This window comes from Bos grunniens, chromosome 2 (genome assembly GCF_055505025.1).
Source record: "Bos grunniens cultivar Pamir isolate PY7600 chromosome 2, Bosgru_T2T1.0, whole genome shotgun sequence".
NCBI classification, from domain to species: Eukaryota; Metazoa; Chordata; class Mammalia; order Artiodactyla; family Bovidae; genus Bos; species Bos grunniens.
The window spans coordinates 72,068,936-72,095,510 of record NC_141166.1 but is presented as its reverse complement, the minus strand read 5'-3'; the positions used below and the strand labels follow the sequence as shown (position 1 = coordinate 72,095,510).

Genomic DNA, 26,575 nt, shown 5'->3' with positions numbered 1-26,575 from the left:
GGCCACCTGATGCGAAGAGCTGATTCATGAGAAAAGATCCTGATGCTGGGAAAGATTGAGGTCAGGAGGAGAAGGGGACGACAGAGGATAAGATGGTTGGATGGCATCACCGACTCAATGGACATGAGTTTGAGTGAACTCCGGGAGTTGGTGATGGACAGGGAGGCCTGGCATGCTGCAGCCCATGGGGTTACAAAGAGTTGGACACAACTGAGCAACTGAACTGAATTGAACTGAAAGGATTTTCACATTGTGGATATGTAGTACCATGTGGTGAAATATAATAATGGTTGTTTTTGTAGCTGGTAATTTATAGTTGGGCTTCTCTGATGGCTCAGAGTAAAGAATCTGCCTGCCAATTCAGGAGCCGTGGTTTGAACCCTGGGTCAGGAAGATCCCCTGGAGAAGGAAATGGCAATCCACTCCAGTATTCTTGCCTGGAAAATCCCATGGGTAGAGGAGCCTAGACCTATAGTCCATGGGGTTGCCAAAGAGTCGGAAACGACTTAGCAACTAAACAACAACAATTTATAGTTAGATATGGCGATTTAGAGAGGGAGCAGAAGAAGCTTAATGCACTTATTTATTGTGCCTTTGGGAGGCCATGTCTAGAGAGTGCAGTGGCATAGGAAACTGTCAGTTCTCAGAAAGTTTTTATGGGGTAGACTCCTGAAGTCATCATTTGCCATTTTGTATGCCTTTATTGATTGTGTGCCCACGGTTTTTGCTAAGAACAGGTCCTTACCCCATGTCATGTTAGGGAACATGGACAGCAACAGAAGAAGCATCTGCAATGACTTTCAGGATCAAGAAAACCAGGGAATGTTAAGGCATGTGGAGTTGCTAAGGAGTAGGACAGGGATGTTAGGTGGGTGGGCAGAAAAAGAAGAATGTGAGTATAAAATATCTCTCTGCCCACTGCCACTTGGGGCCATCTTGCTGATTTGGCAGGAGATTCCTCTCAGATTTCCTGTCTAGGCAGGAGTTCCTTTCAGAGTATGGGTGGCCCTTCTGTGGGGGCAGGAAGGGGAATAGGTGAAAATAGGCAGCAACTCTGAAGTCACCCTAACATTCTGATTATAAAGCAGCTGTGACTCAGAATTGACAAAACTGACATTCATGGAATATTTACCTCTCTTTCCCTTGCTATTTGCATTTATTTGTACCTCTGTGGGGTACACTCTGTTGGCACTTCAGAACTTGGAGTCTTAAGTTTCAAATGGTCGTTATTACTTACGTGCTGCCAAAGTGGTGGTTCTTCAGTGAATGTGATCTCATGTTAGGAAGCTGTCTCATGACTACTATTGGTTTGCACTGATAGACAAATGTCACTGCTTGAGGATAGGTGGGGAAATGCATGCTATTCTGTTAATAAAAATTATGTCAAAATTCAGCCTTCTCAGGTGGTGCTAGAGGTAAAGAATCCTCCTGCCAATACAGCAGACACAGGAGACGTGGGTTCAATCCCTGGGTCAGGAAGATCCCCTGAAGAAGGAAATGGAAACCCACTACAGTATTCTTACGTGTAAAATCCCATGGACAGAGGAGCCTGGTGGGCTACAGTCCATGGGGTTACAAAGAGTCGAACACAACTGAATGACTGAGCACGTGTTAAAATTCAAAATTCCACTCTTAACCCAGTAAGCTTAGTAAAGTTAACAAACTGTATCCTTACTTGATTATGGGGTATCTTTCAGACTTTAATGATTATCATAGAAGATGATAGTCAGGGCCCACCTCATGGCTGTGAACCTGTGCAGTCACATAAAGCCTTAGAAGGGCCCTGTGCTTGATTTCACCTTGTCCCAAATCATCTTGAAATCTTACTATGTTTTTCACAAACGAACCACTGCACTGGGTTCCATAAGTTATGTCACTGATCCTGAAAATAGCTAACATTTCCTGAGTAATATGTCCCAAGCACCTGAACAAATGGAGTCTCTATCTTAACCTTATAAATTCCGAAATTTCTTCTCTTGAACATCCAATCTTCAATAAACTCCTATGCATTAATATCACCATCTGACACAATGATGATACTTTTGTACATTCAAATTAGAGGGTTTCTTATTTCATTAGTTTTCAAACAATGGAAAAGTATCATTATCTATGAAAAAAGCTACACCATCCCACACAAAATAGCTGAACAAGAAAGTAAAGATTTATATTGAAAAAAATTATTTGAAGCCCCTGAAATTATGAACATTGGGCATTTGAGGAGAAATATTTGTAGTCCCCAATTCATAATCTGAGAAGAAATTTGTTGTCTTTAAAATTAGCTGATTAGTAACAAGTGTTCAAAATGGATCTCGAATTCTAAATAATAATTCTTGGCAATTTGGATTTTCCTATAGTTTCACAAGTTAGTCTAAGGGATAATTTCTTGTATCTATAGTGCCTTGTAATATTTGTAGATCTATAACCAATTTCTTTGTAATAGTTATTTATAAATCAGTAACCAGAACTCGTTTTTGGTATTCTCTGAGATTGAATATGTTGCATATGTTATCAAATGAAAGGAAACTCAGAGGAAGGTTAGTTTGCATCTTTTAAGAAAGTTCCCATCAAGGCAAATTTATGAAAATTAATAAATCTGTAGTGATTTGAGAACAGAATAATTTTAGGATTATGGTAACTGGTGATTATCTTAGAAGAAAATGGAGAGATTATCTTATTTGTGTTTATGCATCAAATATCCATTTAATACTTTACAATTCCCACTCTAAAAGATTAGGAATTTCTCTTTTCACCTTCTTTCTCAGTGCCTGGTTCACAAATTCATAGTGTTTACCGAACATGCTTGACGAGAGTAAAGTGTTCTGTGCTTTCAAATCTGAAGCAAAAGCAAAGGAAGCATTGTTTTATGTCTCATGCAGGATATGCCTTTTTGATGCAGTTGTAAACCCCCTAAAATGTCATACAGATGTTTGTAATGTCATATCAGGTACTTTTCTTTTGGATGTTATAGCTGAGTTTGTAGTCAACTTATTGGAGGATTTGCTGGGGAAACCAAGAAACAATTTTGATGTCATTTCTATCTCAGATTTTTGTTTTTAACAGCTTCTCCTAATTTTCTTGAAGTACACACACACACACAAAATTGAAATTTAAATAGAGAATATATTTAACAAACTAACAGAAAAATAAAAATAAATCCACTTGACTTGATAAATCCTATGTAATAGCTGGAAACTGCCATTTGCCAAGAAATAATTTAGCTCAGTGAAATGTATTTTACAGCTAATCCTTTAATGTCTGTTTTACATATTACCCTTCCCACTGTTAATATTGAACAATATTGTAAGCTAGTAATTTTATGTGCTATATTTCAAATTGCTATTAGGAAGCCACATAAATAACAATTTTCAACTGCTTGTTTATAATACCATGAGGCATTTTTACCTTGGGGTAGAGTAACAGTGGGTTAAAAAAAAAAAAAAACTGCTGTGGGGATGTAGCTCCAGGGAAATTCTGTCTCAGATATGTAGCTGCTGCTGCTAAGTCACTTCAGTCGTGTCCGACTGTGTGTGACCCCATAGACGGCAGCCCACCAGGCTCCGCCGTCCCTGGGATTCTCCAGGCAAGATCACTGGAGTGGGTTGCCATTTCCTTCTCCAATGCATGAAAGTGAAACGTGAAAGTGAAGTTGCTCAGTCGTGTCCAAGTCTTAGCAACCCCATGGACTGCAGCCCACCAGACTTCTCTGTCCATGGGATTCTCCAGGCAAGAGTACTGGAGTGGGGTGCCATTACAAAACCTATAAGGCCAAATAAAGTCATGAGTCTGAGACCCTGATAATCTACAACTGAATATTAACTACCAAAGGTCAGCTGAGACTATGGGCCTTCGCGTAACATTCAGCCAGAAACTGCCCTACTTGATATGTCTTCACAAATGTTATAAACTGAATGGGACTCCAGCAATTTGTCCCATTAGAGTCAGGGCCTAGAGCTATAAAATGCAGAGGAGGGCTCATCACAGAAATTGTCTTCATCCACTCTGATCTGTGTCTTACCCCAGCCCCCCTGCAGGGAAATATTGTGAGAGTGACTCTTGCTGCCTGTGAAGGTCCCAATGGTTATGTAATCTCCAAAACTCTGCTTTTCATTTGTTCTCATTTTTCCTTTAATAATGTAGGGCGGCACCCATCTGATAAATAATTCCTCATGATTGGGTTTTTTTTTTTGGTTCTTCCAAACACTGACAAGACATTTTCCTTTTCTAGAAGAGTCTCCTCTATGGTCAAGCAATAATCGTTTGATGTTAATATCCCCTCATAGTGATTGCAAGAACAGAGCAGGGCCCAGGTCTGGTTTCCTGCTGGCAGCCTGGATGCTGCATGGACTATTTTGGCGTCATAGGAGGAGTCACTCTAGGTCTTCAGAATTAGTGCCTAAAGGTCTCTGGAGCACAGGCAGCTCTTAGGACAGCCCTAGCATGCAGCATGAGTGAGGATCCTGGGTGAAACTCCTTGGCAGCCCTTTTAGGAAGAAGCTTGATGAGAAGGCTATAAGCTGTGTGTGCCTTCTGTGTCCACATTTCCTCTGGACCCTTCTAGTGTCTTCTTCCAGGCCTTGTTTACATGGACAGGGGTCATGGAGGCCAGCAGCCATATTCAGCATTAGGGAAAAATGTGTGGTGGGCAAAGGAAGAGGAGAGAAAGCACGTGTTTCATAGAGTGACGGGTTCAAATCCCGGCTCCTCTACTTGCTCACGCCATGTGACCTGCCACAGGTGCCTCATTACTGAGATGTCCCATTCACCGTGCTCCTCCTCAAGTCTGCCTCTGTGGTCTTGCTAAGCTGAATGCAGGAATATGTCACTCTCCCTCATCTCTGGACCTTTTGTGTAGGTGTTGCCCAAAGAGTCATCATTTCTTGTTCATAAAATCTCAACTTAGCTATTTCTTCCTGGGAGGAGCCCTCCGAGAGCCCTTTGCTGAGGTTCCCATGGCACGTGGCACTGGGGGTGCAGTGGCTTGTCCCACAAGCACCGTGTTCCACAGGCTGCATTTGTTCATGATCATACCCTGAATAAGAGAACATAGTAGCAAAAGACGTCATGAGGGACCCGGAAGTCTCTTTCCAGGTTCAAATCCCTGATCTGATCTGTTCTTTAACTCCTGTTGTTCCTCAGTTTATTCATCTGAAAAGTGGAACTCATAGATTCTCCCTTGTTAGATGATCCTAGGATTAAATAAGGAAAAAATAGCAACTTGACTTTTTTTTTGCCTTAGCAAGACATGTAGTAAGCACTCTATAAATCCTTGCTATTTTTTCCTTAGTTTTACTTTTTAGTTAGCTCCAAATATTCATGTACAAATTGTGTTTTCCTGAAAAGAATGTAAGAAGGAAACATCACCAATACCAAAAATATTATCAATAATATTAATACTCATAAAGTACATTTTTAATAAATTAATAATTAATGTTTCAGTATAGTAAGTGAAGCTGTGACATTGTACTTAGAGTTATTTCTGTTTTTAATTCTGTGTAATTGTCTTGTCTAATTAATTTAAATAGTTATTTTAATAAGTTGTTTCCACAAAACTATCATTAACCAGATTTAATTGTAGAGTTAAGAGTCTGAACTCTGCAGTCAAATTGCCTAAGATTTAAGTATGAGTTATATGACCTTAGAAAATAATTTTAGCTCTGAACCACCATTTCTTCATCTGTAAATGGGGATAAGTATAGTCTTTACTGTGAATTGCAATAAGGATTTACAATGATAAAATTTGTGAAAATAGATACTTAGTGCTAAAAAAAGCTCAATCAGTTGTCACAGCTATAGTTACTGTTGTTGTTATGAATACTTCTTTTTTAATTATTATCTGCCTCTGAGAATAGATCTTGGCAAGAAAATTCCCAAGACAACAGCGTTCACTTAATGGGAATAGCGTAAATTAAGGGCTTAGAATTTAGACAGAAATAAGTAACTCATGACACGAGTTTGAGTAAATTCCGGGAGTTGGTGATGGACAGGGAGGCCTGGCGTGCTGCAGTCCATGGGGTCGCAAAGAGTTGGACACGACTGAGCAAATGAACTGAACTGAACTGAAGCAACTCATCCTGCAGAAGATACCTATGAGGCTGTTTCCTTACTTGAGGGGATAAGCAAACAGAATAGGGTAGAGTTTGAACTCAATAGTAAGGCAGACCTGGAAGACAATCCTGCTTTTGCCGCTTACTGGAGTATATCCTTGTGACTCTGGATACCGTCCTTAGCTTTGGTTGTTTGAGTTCTTCATCCTTAAAAATTAAGAACTTACCTTTTTCCGTACAGCAGTGTGAGGATTCATGAGATAAGATCCGGAAGGGACTTCACTCAGCATCCCTTTCCCTCACAGGGCAGGAGGTGAATCGTTTCTTCTAATAAACAGAGTATTGGACTCTAGTGACCACCAGTGCAGTTTCTATTAAGTCTGGCAAAAATAGAAGGTCAAGTTGTTTTTCTCCCTAATTCCTTTAGTTCTGTGAAATCAGAGGAAAAAAATTTTCCCCCCACATGTAAAAGTCAAAAAGCTTCAGAATCCAGGAGAATTTTCAAAAATAAAGCTTGATTAAAAATGTAAAATGCAGTGTGGATAATTTTACAAAACAGCAGGGGCAATTGCAAAGCACTTATTAAAAGTACCTGTTAAAGTAATTAGTGATAAAAATGGAAATTTCAAGACACTTCTGTATTTCTTAGATCCCAGAATAGGCTCAGACTGTGCTAAATCACTTCCTCTCTTAGATCAGAGTCACAGAAAAAGACAAAAGTGAAGTTTCAGAGAGTTTTAGGGTTGGGAGGCAGGTGTGAATCACTGTTAGGAACTGCCTCTTTCCAGGTCTGAGTGCTCTGATCCCATCACTCACCCTGCATCCTGTTTCCGAACATTTGTCACTTAGCTGTTACATATTAAATACTTATGATTCCTTCTTGTTTGTTTTATGTAAAGAGACCAAGCAATTTGCGAGCTTGACAGGAAGATATAAGCACCTGTGGCCTAAACCTTTTTTGCACAGAATATTATCTTATTTATAGGGCTTCCCAGGTGGCACTAATGATAAAGAATCTGGCAGCCAATGCAGGAGACGCAAGAGATGTGGGTTAGATCCCTGGGTCTAAATAGCTATCCACTCCAGTATTCTTGCCTAGAAGTTTCCACAGACAAAGGAGCCTGGTGGGCTACAGTCCCTGGGGTCACACAGAGTTGGTATGCAATTGAGCAACTGAGCACAGCCCATAGCACAACAGCACGTATTTAACAGTGTTGCCACTCTGACCCCTACTCTCACCTCCACTTCTGCCTCTATCTTACTCTTCCTGCATCTCTCTTGTATATTCTACCTTAAAAATGCTTCTGTGTTGTTTTTTTCTCATCTGTGTGTCCAGGCTCCTCATTCACATTATAGATTACACTAATGAGCTTCCTGAAGTCTGTTCATGGTTCTTAGTTAGGACTCTCACATAGTAGATGCTTCGTAAATGCTTCTTGTTGGACTAATTAGAGTGGAGACTCCTCAGGGCAAGGTTTGCTGTTTACATCCTAATCCACATCTCATTGGTCTTCTCCCAGCAGGACCTCAGGGCACTCTTCATGGAATTTCAGAAGAAGGCAATGGCAACCCACTCCAGTACTCTTGCCTGGGAAATCCCATGGATGGAGGAGCCTGGGTAGGCCGCGGTCCATGGGGTCGCTAGGAGTCAGACACGACTGAGCGACTTCACTTTCACTTTTTACTTTCATGCATTGGAGAAGGAAATGGCAACCCACTCCAGTGCTCTTGCCTGGAGAATCCCAGAGACTGGGGAGCCTGGTGGGCTGCCGTCTCTGGGGTTTCACAGAGTTGGAAATGACTGAAGCAACTTAGCAGTCATCAGTCTAAGCTGCAGAAGCCCCAAATAAACTTCCTAGTCACCAAACGAAATGCTTCCTAAGGCAGCCACTGGGTAATTAGGTTGTCATGGTAGCAGGGACCCTTGAAGAAGGTTTTGAATATAGCTTTGAAATAATTGTTTCAAAACATTTTATAACCTTGGATCCCAGAGAAGTAGAAAAGAGGATGTAGAACCATGTCATTTGCAGAAGCACCATCCAGAGTGAAACAGAATGCACTCAGGGCACAGAAAAATGGTTATGTGAGGAAAATCTGAAAGTTGTCATGGAAAATAATAATTGCAGCAAGGACTGTTGTAGATGGCTAAAAAAAAAATAGCTATAAAAATTTTAGACTCTGAAATGAGATCAAATTTTGATGGACATATATTTTAAAGGACCTTTAAGAGAATATTCAAAAGGCATGCTCTGGCATCAGCAGGATGACTGAATGCAAATAGTTAGGATGTTTTATCTTTGTATCCCCAAATGGAAATAATGACATAAGTAATTAAACATTAGCTTTTATCTAAAAACATTTGTCCTAGGCTCAAATTTTTGTGAATTTAAGAAAGGACCATATAATACTCAGTTATGTAATACACAGTTATATAATATTCAGTTTTATGATAAATTCTTAATGGAACGGAATGAAACCTCTGAAATGTGAACCAAGTGTCTGCCACAATATCTCTTGATTGGATTTGGAAGGGCTGATGAAAAATTACATTTCTGAGTGTGGCAAAATATAAGTAAAAATGTAAATCTAGTGTGTGAGTAAGATAAAACTTGGGGTTTTTGACTGGTCATTTGATGAATAAAGCTTCCAGAGAAAATTATCTTTATCAGGCTTCAAGTCATTTTAGGAGATTTCCTTGGACCTCCTTTCAGCCTTGTGCGTATCTGTGAAAATCACTTTATTACTCAACAGAAGGAACAAGGCTTTTCACTTGGTGATGTCTAATTCAAGCCGTATTTAGAACAAGTCTCTTAAACATATACCAAATCCACCACACATGTTTTCCACCCCTGTAACAGTGGATAGCCAAGGTTTAACTTTCATCACAGGAAAAGTATGGAATTGGCAAAATCTGAAGATGCTCAGAGGATTTCATAATTACACACTCCAAACTTGCTTCCCTTGTGTTGGGATTAAAGGAGATGAAACACACCACCTGGGACCAGCCTAGGGCTGAGTTGGAGCAGGAATAGGGCTCTAGGAAGCTCCCTGGAAGCTGTGAGCCGAGATCAGCTGTCCAAGGTGGAAGCAGGACAATTCGAAAACAAAGCCACAGCTGAAGAAGCAGTAAGTTCCTCATCCAAGAAATCAGCCTAAGATTCAGGACATTATGAGACAGGAAGGAAGGTGGCAGGGTACAGCCATCAAAAGAATGACACAACCATTAAGAATAGGATATGATTTAAAAAACACACACAGAGCAAATAAATAAATAAACAAACAACAGCAAAACAGAACCTACTAGGCCCAAGATGGTGGAAGATTTTACTTCTAGTTGACCTTAAGCCTCATCAGGCTCATTAGGCTCTAGTTAGACCATTCAGTTCAGTTCAGTTCTGTCGCTCAGTCGTGTCCCAACTCCATGGACTGCAGTATGCCAGGCTTCCCTGTCCATCACCAACTCCCAGAGCTTATTCAGATTCATGTCCATTGAGTTGTTGATGCCATCCAACCATCTTATCCTCTGTCATCCCCTTCTCCTCCTGCCTTCAATCTTTCCCAGCATCAGGGTCTTTTCCAATGAGTCAGTTCTTCGCATCAGGTGGCCAAAGTATTGGAGTTTCAGCTTTAGCATCAGTCCTTCCAATGAATATTCAGGACTGATTTCCTTTAGGATGGAATGGTTGAATCTTCTTGCAGTCAAAGGAACTCTCAAGAGTCTTCTCCAGCACCACAGTTCAAAAGCATCAATTCTTCGGCACTCAGCTTTCTTTATAGTCCAACTCTCACATCCATACATGACCACTGGAAAAACCATAGCCTTGACTAGATGGACCTTTGTTGGCAAAGGAATGTCTCTGCTTTTTAATATGTTGTCTTGGTTGGTCATAACTTTTCTTCCAAGGAGCAAGCATCTTTTAATTTCATGGCTGCAGTCACCACCTGCAGTGACTTTGGAGCCCCCAAAATAAAGTCTGTCACTATTTCCATTATTTCCCTATCTATTTGCCATGAAGTGATGGGACCTGATGCCATGATCTTAGTTTTCTGAATGTTGAGTTTTAAGTCAACTGTTTCACTTTCCTCTTTCACTTTCATCAAGAGGATCTTTAGTTCTCTTTCTGCTGTAAGGGTGGTGTCATCTGCATATCTGAGGTTATTGGTATTTCTCCCAGCAATCTTGATTCCAGCTTGTGCTTCATCCAGCCCAGCAATTCTCATGATGTACATGAGACATGGGACAGTTCTGAGGCTGACCATATAAACCAAAAAGTGGGTAACACCCCAATTCTTGGAAATTCCACTCCTTTCCCAAAATAGTTGTAATAATCCTCCCACTCTTTAGCCTGTGAAATTACCCAGCTCGTGAAAACTAACCACCCTATATTATGGTGCAATCTCTTGTCTTCTGAGACAGCCCACACTCTGTTTTTGGAATATATATCTCTCTAAATAAACCTGATTTCACTTTACTATGACTCGTTCTTGAATTCTTTCCTGCATGAAGCCAAGGACCCTCACTTGGCAGCTGTCCCAGGGGCTCACACAATACTTGAGACATGACTGTCTTCTGGTGTTCCACTTTTCCTACAACAAATAGATCTGTGAGGGAGCACTCTTGCATGCTCAGTCGCTTCAGTCATGTCCAGCTCTTTGCAACTGTATGGACTCTAGCCCATCAGCCTCCTATGTCCATGGGATTTTCGAGGCAAGAATACTGGAGTGAATTGCCATGCCCTCCTCCAGGGGATCTTCCCGACCCAGGGATCAAATCTGAGTCTCCTGCATTGCAGGTAGATTCTTGACCACTGAGCCATCGGAGAAGCCTGACTTAATGCCAAGTACAAATAAGCACCCAACTCACAAGAGAGTAGGAGCAGCCACACTCCACAGGGAGTGAGCAGGAGCAAGGGAGCATAAGCTCTGATACAAGCAGTGACCAGGGGCAGCTGCTGGTATTGTGTCTCTTGGAGAGGGTGCTGAATGACCAAAGATACCAATGGCGAGTGGGCAAATCCCAAGAAATTCTTCCACTCCTCCTCTAAATATCCTGCTATGAGATGTTTGGAAAGTAGAAAAATACCTTCTAATGTTGGTAGAGTACTTTAGAAATACATAATAGAATTCAGGAAAATACAGTGAGTAAAGAAGCTTTAGCTCTGGATCATTTGGCAATAGCAGACCTCACTTCATAAATAAAACAGGAATTCAAGAATTGTGGGCGGAGGAGCCATTTCCTTTGACTAAGAGACCTTTTCCACAAGGAGAGAAAGAACTCTAGAGAATATAAAACAGGACAGGGTAGAATTCAGGATATCACTACTAGAGCATTTACCAAGGCTGAGTAAATCAAGAGAATTGAAGCAGATCAGATTAAAAACACAAATTCATATCTACCTTTTGTTGCTGAACCTAAATTACTCATGGTGGTAGAGTCCATTAATCAGATATATACCATATTCACTCTCATAATTTCCTTTTTATAGGTATTTGGTTTTCTTAGTTGAAAAGGAGAATAATTATATGGATGATTATGGTATCAGATTAATTCTCTTACCAAATCTGAATAAAGATAAGGGAACAATGGTTAAATGATCTGTTTTGTATGTTCCTCTTTACATCTGACATCTTGAAGTGAAAAAAAAAAAAAATTACATGTTCCTTTTCAAACTTCAGGGACTACATCAGTAAATACAAAAGCTGCTCAGAACCCTATTTTGCTTGTTTTTTCCTGCATGGTTTCCCATGTTACTCACATTTCTCAGATAATCTACTTTTTAACCTCACCTTGTAGCACTGAATAAGGACTCAGTGTTTCCCTGGCCTCAGCAATCACTACATTCCTGTTGAGACATCATCTCAGTACTGAGCAAAAACCCACAGGTAGAATTCTGTTAAATGCCACAACCCATCACTAAGCATCTGAAGATCTGCACCTCAATGAGTGAGAAGAGACAGAAAATGGCAAAGTGGCCCTCCAGCCCCATTCTGAAAGGCCGCGTGTGCATCATTCCTAGTCTCTGCTGCCTTTATTAGCTGGAGAGCTGTGGAGCCAGCCTTGGTACCGTGAAGGGGCCACTCCACCTCCATCCTGCCGGATAATGGACAGCTGGCCTTGAGTGCAGCCTTTCTCAGCCTTGAGTTACAGATTCAAAACTGTAAAATAGAAAATACAGCTGACTGACTGAAGGCAGAGTAACCCACCAAAAAATCATTAACGCGGCATGTATTTCTGACCCTGGCTGCTCTGGCATTCCTGGGTACCCAAAGCTGACCTTGGTCTCTTCACTCTGGTGTGAGCATGCACTCTGACTGTGGACTGAGCCGCACCACCACTTGTCTCACAGATCCTCACCCCTCCCCATGGATAGTGACACAAAGTAGCCTCTTCTCCGTGAAGCTGAAAATCCATATATATATATATATATATATGAATATGTATTTCTGACTTTGAGTTCCCTATGTATACATTTTACCTACTTTTCCCTGAGATCTGAATTATGGCCAGATAATATCACAGTCCCAGTTTGAATAGTGATATTCTCTCTCCTCCTTTGATGATTTATTATATATATATAAACCTTTCATAAAAATTCGTATTATAAGAAGTATAACACCTGTGGGCTGGCGAGCTTTTGTGGTAATTTAACCATGAAGAATGTGTGTATGTGAAAGGATGATCTTTACCTCTCATTTTCTTACCTATAGTCTTAACACAGAAGTAGATTTTGTTTTCATCTAAGTCAATTTTTATTTTCCCTACATATGTGGAAACTATAACAGTAAATTATTCATTTGTATCTTAACATTTAAGAAATTACCAATTATCAGTTATGACAGTTAATTGATAGAAGACTCTAAATTTCACCATGCTGTCTTATTTATTATCCTTTCTGACTATCCCAGTACCTTTCCCTACCTGAGAGGTAGGTTAAGTAGCTTCTTCCATCCCTTTGTGGCTGGCAAGTAATCTGAGACAAAAAGATTCAGTTACATCCCCAGATCTGGTAAAACCTGTACCTTGGGACTAAAACTCAAGTCCCCTTGCTCTAGGATCTTTCTCCTCTCCCTCATGACTCTACGTATTTCAGTGGAGAAAACTGACTATGCTCAGTCGCTTAGTCCAACTCTTCATGACCCCAGAGACTGCAGCCCGCCAGGCTCCTCTGTCCATGGGATTTTACAGGCAAGTATACTGAAGTAGGTTGCCATTTTCTCCTCCAGAGGACCTTCCCAACCCAGAAATCAAACCTCCATCTCCTGCATTGGCAGGCAGATTCTTTACCACTGAGCCACCTGGGGAAACCTGACCACTTGGATAAAAATAAAATATAACATCATTTAGGACGATGAGTTTATATATACACATACTCATGCTGAATGCAAAACGATGGCATCATATATCTGGTAAAAAGGAATGAAATATAACCATTAACCAAATAAGAAGTCAGATATCTAATCTATAAGGACTCTTCCCCCAAATCACATGATATACCACTCAAAATCATCATTTCTTTTGTTGAATGCCGTTTCCCATAACTTCTTGGACTCTTTGCATAATGATAAATGTGTTCTTAAGTCAGAATGTTATCATTTTTTTGGCACTCTCTCAGTCCTTAAAACCCAGATTTGGGTGGAGAAAATATAGACAGCTCCTTCTTTATGGGCTGTAAGAAGCCTCAGTCAGTTACTTACTGAGCATTCACATTGTGACAAGTCTTGGGTCTTAAAGGATCTTTGGTCCCAGGGAACTCATACTCTAGAGAATGCTTGAGATAAGCATTATAGAAATTGTGCAGAAACAACATCCTGGTTCTACTTACCTATGTCTTAACTTTCTTGGAGAAACTAGCATTTTCAAAATAATGAACAACCAGTTATTTATGTCATTTTTGGTGAAAAAACTCCACAAACACAGGTTGAGAGAAGCAAAAGTATAAGTCTGAAGTAAATGGTTTGAGACTCCACTGATAAGGAGAACTGACCCATAGCAGGAAAAAAAAATGCCTTTATTCTTGCAGTTGGATGCAGCACAGCCGTACCACCATGCTCATCCTGAGAGCTGAATGGAATTTGTTGTGACTAACTAACCAAGCTCAGCAATAAAGAATCCACCTGTAATGCAGGAGACGTAGGTTTGAACCCTGGGTCAGGAAGATCTCCTGGAGAAGGAAATGGCAGCCCATTCTGGTATTCTTGCCTCGGAAATCCCATGAACAAAGGAGACTTGCGGGCTATATTCTGTGGGATCGCGAGTGTTGGACATGACTAGCAACCGAACCACCACGAACCTCCCAACTAACCACGTACGGAGGGCTTTCACAAGAGTTGAACCTGAAGAAAGTCAAATGGGAAACAGAGTAAAACAGGCCTCATTTGAGAGGCATTTATGTCCTTGCTGACAACATGATGGATCTGCTGGGACAACGTGACTGTCCGGCAACCCCTGCAGGCTAAGATGATCCTAGCAGGAATTAATGGCAGAGATCAGTCATTTCCCAGATCAACATCAGCATGCAGCAAGGCCTTTCCTGGGAGACAAAGGAATAGAAAAACTTTTCAGAGGTGAGGGAGCCATCTCAGTCACATTATTTACTTACTCAATTCGATTTTTTAGTGTCTGAAGTCACAAAAGTTGTAACCAAGACAAACCAGGCTGCAAGTACCATTTTAAAAATGTCATCAGCCTAGCAGAAACATGAGACATAAATCACAAGTTTTATTGTATTTGCAATTAAACAGATCAAATTTAATGTCCACAGAAAAGCCTTAGTAATTAGGATAAAGATTAATATAGTGAAATGTCCCTGGTTTAGGAGGCCACCCAAGCAAAACTGAAATAAAGAATTGAGTATATAATCGAATAGCATGTGAATATTAATGCATGAAACCCTCCAAGTCCCCAGATCCCTGATGCAATTATTTTCTATTCACATTAATTGTTCCTAACAGATGACTTTAATGACTTTGAGTTGAAATGTGTGCAAGGGAAGATTTCACAAGATCAATGCTGTTTAGAAATAAGGTCATTTTTATAATTATTTGCTCAAATTTTAACCACTGCTCAACATAATAAGGTTAACATGGTGAGTGTTTCATAATGTGAATATCAAAAGTTAATTTTCATGCTGGCTAATAAGTGTATTGGGGTATTCACATTTTTCTTCCTATTTCTTTTTCCTTACTACTTATTTTCCAACACATATTGACAGACTGTGAACGTGTGATTATGGTTTATAAGCTGTAATTTGCACATGTGTATATATAGAACACTAATAAACTCAGATAAACATTTTTTGGGTTAGGATATGTGTTATCTAATCTAGAAATGTCAACTCTTTTGAGATTTACCTGTTTGAGGCAGGATTTTGAAACAAACAATTAAATCAACACTGTTCAAAGTTTCTGCCTGTTTTTACCCAGAAACTTCACTCACGCATCTTAGATCTTTCATCCGGGGATTTACTCTCAGATGTGGAAGGAAGCCAGAGTCTGACGCACTCACGAACTGATGTTGAAATGCATGTGAGTTTCCCTGTCGCCTTCAGAACACTTGTTCAGGTGGTTATTTTCCTCCATCAAATATGATGTCACAAGTGAACCATAAAGCTCATCCTTGAAGCATTGTCAGGTAGATAAAAATACTTTCCTTTCTTGTGTTCTCTGCAATTCAGCATCATATCCCCCAGCTGATAGAGTAAGTAGAAAATGTCACTCTCAGCAAAAATATTATAAATCTTGCCTTGTCCCCAAGATACCTTTTTTGGGTATTGATTATATCTCAAAGTCACAGAGAAATGGTCAAGGAGCTTTTTATTAAAGCCCATGTCCCATATTACTCATCTTACTTTTATGATATATTATGTATGAACTTTTAAAAATTCATGGGCTGTACTTTTTTTTCTTTAGCTAGGGTTAGCTTTGTGCTTATTTTGCAAAACTTTAACCAGCGTGGTTTTTTAACTCTCATTGACATTAAAAAAAAAAAAAAAAAGATAGCTTGAAAAATACAAGAGTCAAATATATAATGAAAAATGTTAGTCTTAAAACAATGACTGATGGACATTTGTGGATAACTGGCCTTTTAGTTTACTGTATAAATTTATAAGTATAGGTAGGAGAGTCTATATCAAAAGTGAATATTCTCAAGTTAGATTGGAATTGCATGTCAGTGGAGTACTGTCATCTTTAAACATTCCTGAATACCCTAATGCCATCCAGTATAAAAGATGGCCTTAAGATCAGGAATTTTTTAAGTTGCAAATTTTAATCCAAGAAATTATTGCCTTCATTCTCTGTCTCTCTCCTTTTTTTAAAACTAAAATTGTGGACTTTGTATTGCATTTCACATAATAAGTATGTTAGAGCATATGAGTGCTTCAAGGTGGTAATCTAAAATACACTATGGGGAAAAAAACACTTTGAATAGTGCAAACAGTGTGCTTCATCAATTCAGTCAACATAATTAGGGTAATGTTGCAATGGAGACCAACATATATCTTTAGGCAAACAAGAATTTTATTAATAATAACTATCTATTACAACTCTTCTCAGGAGGATGCTTGGCAGTCTGTATATGTCCAGGAGTTCTGCTTATTGTCAAGGGCCTTACTTAGGGCTATAGCATAGTGGCTGGGACCTGGGCCTGACATCAGAACTTTGTATTGACTGGGTGACCTTGGACAAGATTTTAAAGCGTCAGTTCAACAGTGCCTCAGGTTCCCCATCTGGAAAATGAGAAGAATGATATTTCTGTTCTATTTCTGAGAGTCGTCGTGAGGATTAAATGAGATAACATATGACATGTACATAACACAGTACCTGCTGAGAATTTGGGGCCATAGTGAGATCTCTGCTGCTCTGGCTGTCTTCTATTCTAAAATATGTGGCCCCATGTCACAGCCGCAGAAGAACATGGCAGAGATGGAGAATGAGAGCTGAGATAAGTACCTGCTAGTGTGCCTGTCCAGGTCACATCAGTGATCCCCAGAAACAAAGTACACCCACTTTGGACTTTCTCATCACAGATCATATATGATGGCATGTTAAAGGTAATACAGAGTCCCTTAGGGAGGCTGTAAAGTACAATTTTGTTGAAGAGCCAAGACACACACATACTAAAAAAAAAAACTTTTTAGTAGTAGTAGCAAAACCTAAAAGTTACTAAACTTTATTGTTACTAGTAATCACTTAGTGTCATTAAGCATGAGGGCCTGCATGCTAAGTGGCTTCAGTCATGTCTGACTCTGTGCGACTCTATGGACTGTAGCCTGCCAGGCTCCTCTGTCAATGGGATTCTCCAGGCAAGAATACTGAGGTGGATTGCCATGTCCTCCTCCAGGAGATCTTCCCAGCCCAGGGATCGAACCCAAGTCTCGTACATCTCCTGCACTGGTAGGCGGATTCTTTACTACTAGCACCACCTGGGAAGCATACGGTTACTGATTGCCAGAGGCCCATCACTCTTCACATTGATCTTATATGATTGGAGCTTTCATTATCTCCGGTTAGAAAAAAGGAAACTAAAGTGCGGAAGAATTAAGTAATTTTCCCAAAATCAAAGAGTTAACCAGTGAGAGAGCCAGGATTTAAACCTGATAAATGACCTTATAAATGAGCAGATAATCCTGATGATAATCACGTGCTAATGAGGGAAGAAACCTCAGGAGAAAGGAGCTCACTTTCAGTCATGATGTCAGAGATTCTGAGTCCCTTCTTAAATTCCAACATCAATTGTCCAAGGTCAGGAAAGGTGGAAGAATTTCCCAGTAGAGAGGACTCGCCCTTTTGTCTTCTTGTCAAGGAATTACTCTGTAATCAGCCCACTATACACACCCTCTCTCCAGTACTCTGCTCCCAGGGAGGGCTCAGACCCCTGCCTTCATCCTGCTCAGCACAGCCCAGGTCAGACTGAGATACACAGCTTGCTACCAGGTAATTCACATGAGAGGTTATCCTCTCTCAAAGCTCTTCCTAGGCTAGGACTTTCTACTCAAAGCACAGGCCCTGGACAGCAGCCTCAAAACATTTGGGAATTTCTTACAATACTACATTTCAGACCCCTCCTCAGAATTGCTAAATCAAATCTATATTTAACAAGATCTGGGATGACTCATGTGAATATTAAAGTATGAAAAGCCTGGCTTAGGGACACTTTTCTATATAACTACCCCAGCCCTGCCTGCCTCCACATAACATTGATGGGCCTTCCCCACTTCCGCACAGTACCCTCTGTTACGTCAGGGCATCTCAGGTTCAAGGTCAAGGGAGAGACAACAATGCTTTTCTTTCCTAGCACATCTTCTGTGTTCTAGTTTCCTGTCATCGTAATCCAGCATCTGTCAGAGGTGCACACAGGGTTGATAACAGGGCAGAGAAGCATATTTGTTAAAAAGAGGCCTGGGAATTGAGCTATAAGAATAGGTATAATTGTGATGGGTGAGGTGAAATGGTAAAGGTTGGAAAGACAGAGGGAAATCACATATAAGCTTCAGTACTGTTGAGAAAAGTAGAACGCAAACAGTGACTAACACCTGCGCAGTGTGTGAGAAAGGCCGCTGGAGAAGTTTAGATCTGATGGCCTCAAAAGACACAGACATAATATTTCCCTGAATGGTAGACACCACCATCAGAACAGAGGTGCATGCTCAGTCGCTTGCTCAGTTGTGTCTCACTCATTATGACCCCATGAGCTGTAGCCCACCAAGCTCCTCTGCCCATGGGATTCTCCAGGCAAGAATACTGGAGTGGGTTGCCATTGCCTCCTCCAGGGGATCTTCCCAACTCAGGGATTGAATCCGCATCTCCTACATTGGCAGGTGGATCCTTTACTGCTTGAGCCCTTGGGAAAGCCTCAGAGGAGAGGTCATCCAAAATAAAAACCACCACCCTACTGACTCAAGTAACAAAATATCAGAGAATGGGATGGAGAAGAAAGAAAGCACACAAGTAGAAGTGGATTGTGATGTGCCGTTTCTGAAAGTCTGTTTCTGGCATGTTCCAGATGTGTGCAGTGGCTGAAACCTTCAGCCTGTGCTCCTGACACTGGGACCATGTGTGGAGGGCAGCTATAGAGACATAAACATGAGCTCCCTTTAACTAAATTGCATCTGGCAGTAAATAAGTTCATAAATCAATAGATATTGCTGAAAGCTGGATTTTAAGACAACTTTCTCCTTTCAGTGATATTTAGAGCCAAATTTCAGGGGGAAAAATAGAGTAGTAAAATTCCATGGCGTTTTCAGACCACTTTAAGAGATTATTAGGCAGCCAAAATGAAGTATCAATAGCAAGGAAGATGCCTGATATTGAAAATCTAACATTATTAAGCATTATGGATATTGATTAGAGAGCAGGTTAAACGTGCCCTCTGTACTGATGCAGGGGTTTCCTATTGACCACAAAGGCTCCCAGAACAGCATCACCTTCCTTCCCCACACTGGTGTTTAGTCATCGTCAGTTGAAATTGCATTTGGAGAACAGTGATAAGTACTCAGGTACTAAAGGCTCCCATAAAGTGTCAATAAACTGCATGAGTAAGAGGCTTTGCCATTCTGCCAGTGACACGAAGACAGATGGTTCCCCCATCCATGAGTTTCTGAGACAAAGCTTTTCTAGATAGGGGACAGGAATGAGACTGTAATGGAGAGATTCCATTCTTGAGATCGGGATGCTAAATTAATTTAGCCCATCCAGTTAGTGGAGCTTCATCTGTTACATTAGGGCCCTGTAATGTGGCTGTCAAGATGTGCTGGGATGTTTATGACTTTGCCACCTGTGCCTTGTGCAGACCCACTAGAATTTTAACTGCCTGGATCCTTCTTGCGGGGCCCAGATCTGTTTGATATGAAACTCTTTATCATTTGAACATCCAACTGATCTGATCTGAAAAGTCCTGGAATCTGCACAGCAGAGCTTCCTGACTCCTTCGTTTGGTGTTTCACTACAGGACATAATTTCCTGGGCATTTGATCCCAGACTTACAGTGATGTTATCAGAGCCATACGGATCATAGGAGTGATCTGGTAGCACTGGCCCACCCTACACAGGAAGACATTAAGATCCACAGAAGTTAAATGTTTTCTTTGCTCTGTATCTCATATCTGGTGGCACGTATAGCCTGAGAACCAGGTTGCTAGACTTCCAGTCCAGGGCTCATGCCCATGAACTCTTAAGCCAAAGAAGTTGCTCTGTGTTCTTCCTTTTCTCACATTAGATTCATGACTTGATATTGATGTGATCCTTTAACCAGTGTGACTGGATAAAATGAGAAACTACTATGGTCATCAGTTCAGTTCAGTCGCTCAGTCGTGTCCAACTCTTTGCGACCCCATGAATCGCAGTTCTGCCTAATGCTGATGGCAGCTCATAATAATTGAGCACCTGCTTCTAAGCTGGATCTTGTGCTGCATGCATCTCATCTAGAGCCTCACTTGGTCCTTGCAGAGACCCTATACGGTAGGCAGCGTTATCACTTTTTGAAAAGGAGATGTAGCTCTAAGAGATTAAATAATTTCCCACACATGTTAGTCTGAGGCAGAGTCAAGAGTCAAACCCCTAGTCTGTCGACCCCGAAGTCTGTGTTTCTCACCACGGTACTATATCCATGCCTCCCTCATTATGATGTTGAGTTGATATTTCTTCTCCCCTAAGCAGAGTCCTAGCTCAGAGCTGTCCTGCTTTTTCAGGGCTGCCAGCTGAACACAAAAGCAGGAACCCCTGCTTTGAAATGCCCTGGCACGGGGATTGCCGTCTCTGGTCATCTCTGCCCTCGAAGCAGCTACAGCAGCAGTGAGCTGTCTCTTTCCAGCACCTGCAGCGAGTATTCCAGCGGCTCCTCCTACACGTGGCATGATGGAAAGAACCTCAGGAAAAGGGTAAGGCTCCTTCAGGGGCATTGCAGCATCAGAGGGAACCAGAAAAAAAGCCTCTTCTGGTAGGAAGGCGGAAGGTGGGAGGGAGGCCTAGAAGGAAACCCCCATTTGCTGAGCCCTTGTTCTTTTACACCTCACAAAGCCATAGAGGGAGATATTATCTTCCTCATTACACAGAAGAGGTTGGCTCTAAAAGGTTAAGTTTCTTGCTAGAAGTCACACAGCCAGAGAGGAGTGGAATGATGACTTGATCTCAGATGATGAGGACATTATGGGAGGGAGTTTGGGAGACAAAGACAGTTTGCTTCTGTGCTTTGGTGGAGCCCACCAAGTTCACAGATTTATATCAAGTTGGAGTGGGAGCCCTGGCCTAGTGGAACTGACCATGCTTCAGACTGACTGAGACATTTTCAATTAGTTTTATAGACATTCTCTATCGCTGTGATGCTCGGAGAGACTTGTCAATGTCCAGTGCAAATCAGGCTGAATGCGGCCAAGTCACCCCAGACTGAGCGCCCTATGAAACCTCAAAGAGAAGGTTTTCTTCTGGAGAATAGGGAGAGAGGTGCATTCTCTCAGAATAAATGACCATGAGTTTTGGAAGTCTCATTAGCTTTGTGGAAATTTACTGCTCAAAAATAGCAATGTAATATATTGACCTCCTCTATCCAATGCAATAGCCTCATAAAACTCTAATTGGCTATAAATTGAAGGAGGTACAGTAGAGAGAGAAAATGCTATGGTACATTTCAAGCACCATAGCTTCAGTGAAAGTCTCCACATAGATGCCAGGAGTTTCTTTACCAGATTGTTAAATAACTCCTGTGACTGGAATGACTAGCATCTGCTAAGTGGGCTCATATGACAGAGATTTCTTCATGATTTGAATAAACATCTTTGCACACCGGTATAAGTCAAGAATCTGGAATAGCTGTTTTCACAGTTTCCTTATATTAAAGAAAAACAAGATTGGGATTGACATACATACACTATTGGTATTATGTATAACATAGACAACTAATGATAACTCACTCTGTAGCACAGGGAATTCTATTCAATACTCTATAGTGGCCTCTATGGGAAAAGAATCCAAAAAAGAGTGGATATATGTATAATATAACATTCACGTTGATGCACACCTGAAAACTAGCAGAACATTGTAAGGCAGCTATACTCCAATAAAAACTAATTTAAAAGAAAAGTGAAGAGTGTGGAAGCCCTCAATCTGAATATTTGGAGGTCAGTTTTCTCTCATCTGTATAAATTTAGTTTGTAATGTCAGAAGTGTAAAAAACCTGGGAACGTCTATAACCGTCAGAAAATTCAGGTGAGGGAGGGCATTTATCATACACAGAACAAGAAATGAGAAAAAGATTTCAAGCTTGAATTTAGAGTTTCTTCTCCTGGACTTAGACTTACAATGCAAAGTGCAGAGCCTGGGGTGTTATCAAAACTGCTCTTTCTAAGATGTTCAGAATTCTGAATAGTGACTGCTAGTTACCTGGCTTTTAGCAGACTGGGGAGATGGTCGGGAGGATGTTCCCTCTCTTTGTCTCTGAATATTGCTGTCTCTCAGGGCCCCGCGCTCAGCACTTTTCATTCACAGCTATTCCTCTCTCCCTCTCAGCCTTTCTTCTTCTTTTTTTTTTTTCTTTTGGCTAAAATTTTTCCAGTTAGAACAAACTTTGATCTTTTAGAGACATCAGTTCCCTGAAAAAGGAGGAATAAGGTTCTTAAGACACTTCTTACATACTCCGGTAGACATCATCTGGAAATTTAACAGTGTCCCAACTCGCAATGGTATTCACATGGAGTACCAGCATGCCTGTCACATTCCCCAGAGAAAAGTCTTAATTCTGAGGGAACCAGAAAACTGACCCAGTCCTATTAAAATACTTTCAATGGCATTATTTAAGAAACTTAAGTTCTTACCATGCACTAAGTACTCATTTAGTATTAACTGGCATAATAAATTCATACAATATAAATTTGAACATGAATATTAGCTTCAGTTCAGTACAGTTCAGTCGCTCAGTCATGTCTGACTCTCTGCAACCCCATGAACTGCAGCACACTAAGCCTCCCTGTCCATCACCAACTCCCGGACTTCACTCAAACTCACGCCCATCAAGTTGGTGATGCCATCCAGCCATCTCATCCTCTGTCATCCCCTTCTCCTTCTGCCCCCAATCCCTCCCAGCATCAGTCTTTTCCAGTGAGTCAACTCTTCGCATGAGGTGGCCAAAGTACTGGAGTTTCAGCTTTAGCATCATTCCTTCCAAAGAACACCCAGGGCTGATCTCCTTCAGAATGGACTGGTTGGATCTCCTTGCAGTCCAAGGGACTCTCAAGAGTCTTCTCCAACACCACAGTTCAAAAGCATCAATTCTTCGGCACTCAGCTTACACAATAATAAATATATGACCATTGGCTCTTTGGTAGTTTATAAGTATTTTATTTTTAAGTATTTTATTTTTAGTATTGTTTTGTGTAGAAACAGAAAGGCAGAAATGAAACCTTCATGAAATGCACTAGCCTGCCCTTCATGGAGGAAAATGGCTCTAGTTACTGAGTAATTACCATGTGTCAGCTTTGTTAGCACTTCATAAGCACTAGCTCATTTAATGATCATGAAAACTTATTACTTCAGTTCAGTTCAGTTGCTCAGTCGTGTCCAACTCTTTGCGACCCCATGAATTGCAGCACGCCAGGCCTCCCTGTCTATCACCAACTCCTGGAGTTCATTCAAACTCATGACCATTGAGTCGGTGATGCCATCTAGCCATCTCATCCTCTGTCATCCCCTTCTCCTCCTGCCCCCAATCCCTCCCAGCATCAGAGTCTTTTCCAGTGAGTCAACTCTTCACGTAGGGTGGCCAAAGTACTGGAGTTTCAGCTTTAGCATCATTCCTTCCAAAGAACACCCAGGACTGGCCAAAGTATTGGAGTTTCAGCTTTAGCATCATTCCTTCCAAAGAACACCCAGGACTGATCTCCTTTAGGATGGACTGGTTGGATCTCCTTGCAGTCCAAGGGATTCTCAAGAGTCTTCTCCAACACCACAGTTCAAAAGCATCAATTGTTCAGCACTCAGCTTTCTTCACAGTCCAACTCTCACATCCATACATGACCACAGGAAAAACCATAGCCTTGCCTAGATGGACCTTTGGCAAAGTAATGTCTCTGCTTTTGAATATGCTATCTAGGTTGGTCATAACTTTCCTTCCAAGGAGTAAGCATCTTTTAATTTCATGGCTGCAGAAACCATCTGCAGTGATTTTGGAGCCCCAAAAAATAAAGTCTGCCATAGTTTCTACTGTTTCCCCATCTATTTCCCATGAAGTGATGGGACCAGATGCCATGATCTTCTTTTTCTGAATGTTGAGCTTTAAACCAACTACTTCACTCTCCTCTTTCACTTTCATCAAGAGGCTTTTTAGTTCCTCTTCACTTTCTGCCTTAAGGGTGGTGTCATCTGCATATCTGAGGTTATTGATATTTCTCCTGGCAGTCTTGATTCCAGCTTGTCCTTCCTCCATACCAGCGTTTCTCATGGGAAGTTCCTTAAGTTAAATAAGCAGGGTGACAATATGCAGCCTTGACATACTCCTTTTCCTATTTGGAACCAGTCTGTTGTTCCATGTCCAGTTCTAACTGTTGCTTCCTGACCTGCATACAGATTTCTCAAGAGGCAGGTCAGGTGGTCTGATATTCCCATCTCTTTCAGAATTTTCCACAGTTGATTGTGATCCACACAGTCAAAGGCTTTGGCATAGTCAATAAAGCAGAAATAGATGTTTTTCTGGAACTCTCTTCCTTTTTCCATGATCCAGTTGAAGTGGGCAATTTGATCTCTGGTTCCTCTGCCTTTTCTAAAACCAGCTTGAACATCAGGAAGTTCACGGTTCACGTATTGCTGAAGCCTGGCTTGGAGAATTTTGAGCATTACTTTACTAGCGTGTGAGATGAGTGCAATTGTGTGGTAGTTTGAGCATTCTTTGGCATTGCCTTTCTTTGGGATTGGAATGAAAACTGACCTTTTCCAGTCCTGTGGCCCTGCTGAGTTTTCCAAATTTGCTGGCATATTGAGTGCAGCACTTTCACAGTATCATCTTTCAGGATTTGAAATAGCTCAACTGGAATTCCATCACCTCTACTAGCTTTGTTCATAGTGATGCTTTCTAAGGCCCACTAACTTACTACTTAGGTTTTCTTATTTCCCCTCTTTCACAGAGGAATAACCTGAGGTCCTGAGAAATTACACATCTATTTCAAGGTCTCATAGCCAGTAAGCAGAACTGAGCAGTTGGCTCCAGAACCTCAACTATTCTGCTAGATTTTGAATTAGTCTAAAACTTGAAAGAGTGCCAGGTGTTGGGATGGATTTTTCCCATAAGACCAAGAACGTCCTTTAATAAAACAGGAACAAAAAATAATGTGTGAAACAATTATTTATTCAAGAAATAGAAAAGAACTGTGGACATTAAACCCAGGCTCCTACCTTAGCAGCAGCATCATTCAGCCACTACCCTCCTTCCAGAGCAACTCTCTTCTGACTTTCCTGCAAAAAATGAGAAGCTCTACCCCACCACCTCCCCAGCAGGAGACTTGTGCTTCTCTTTCTCAGGTTTCAAGATTATCTCCAACTTTTCTCAAGTTATTAAGTATCATAACCTTCTGTGGAAAACAGATTGAGGAATGTGGCTAATCTCACAGGGTAGGGAGCCTGGGCCCTGGGAGCTTCGCAGCTGCTGGCCCTGGGGATGAATCATACCGGAGCGTGGGCAGGCTGTGGGGCAGGAAGGAAGTGGGTGGGCTGACGCAGAGCACATCTTCTATGGCTTGAACAAATCTGCCCCTTTCAAGCTTTGATGGAGTACTTCTATCTGGCTTCTCTTCTTTATTGTGCATGTGACATCAGAATCATGGAAATTCTTAGAAACCCAAGCTGTGGCAATCTATTCACCGGTCAGTCTATAATACCCACTAAAGGGATTTTTTTTCTGCTTTCCAAAGAAGTTTTTAATGGCACAGCAGAGGAGGAGAAGGAAGGAAAGCATCACCAAAATAGATCTCTCCACAGCAACTACTGACCCTGGAGAATTTTCCAAACAGAATATATAATTTGACTTAAAATTAAATATACATATAACAAATAGAAAAAAAAAAAAGACATGTTGATAATAAAGGTCAGTTTTATGAAAACAAAACAAAAAAAAGTCTTCAGTGTAAGCAAATGCAAGCAAATGCTCTTGGCTTAGTAAAAATCTGAAATTCCAAAGTAAGTTTGTGACATTGAGTTGATGTCTGCTTATGAGCATATGCGTGAGTGTTCAGGGTCCCAGGATAGCAGGGCAGCTAGTGGAGAGGCCAATGGGAGCTGTAACTCTTAGCCAAGATTGGTACTGAGAACATGTATCAGATTCATTCATAGACATTCTTCAGCATTAATTATACAGCCTTTTTAAAAAAAGTCATTAGTTCTGAGCCTCCTAATTTCCCTGAGTGCTAGTTTGTGATTAAACTCTGCAACTTTCATTCAGAAGAGGGCTGTTGGAGTAACCTATGGTCTCTATTATGACTTTGACTAATACAGAGGGGAGAACAGAGGCTAAGTCTGACTCTAGCAGTATCACTTCAAGATTAATGTGCAGTCTT

At 41.0% G+C, this 26,575-nt stretch overlaps 1 protein-coding gene across 16 annotated transcripts in view; it reads left to right on the top strand.

The window, feature by feature from the left end:
- Positions 1 to 26,575, top strand: part of NCKAP5 (NCK associated protein 5) — a 1,217,724-nt gene that overhangs the window by 1,048,830 nt on the left and 142,319 nt on the right. For 13 of the 16 annotated variants that reach the window (XM_086350084.1, XM_086350120.1, XM_086350092.1 and 10 more), the window contains 2 exons: positions 15,468 to 15,569; positions 20,732 to 20,920. In XM_086350084.1, coding sequence (XP_086206210.1) covers positions 15,468 to 15,569; positions 20,732 to 20,920 — 291 coding nt within the window. The remainder of the gene's footprint in view (positions 1 to 15,467; positions 15,570 to 20,731; positions 20,921 to 26,575) is intronic. The other 3 variants (XM_086350141.1, XM_086350072.1, XM_086350062.1) reach the window with 1 other exon arrangement.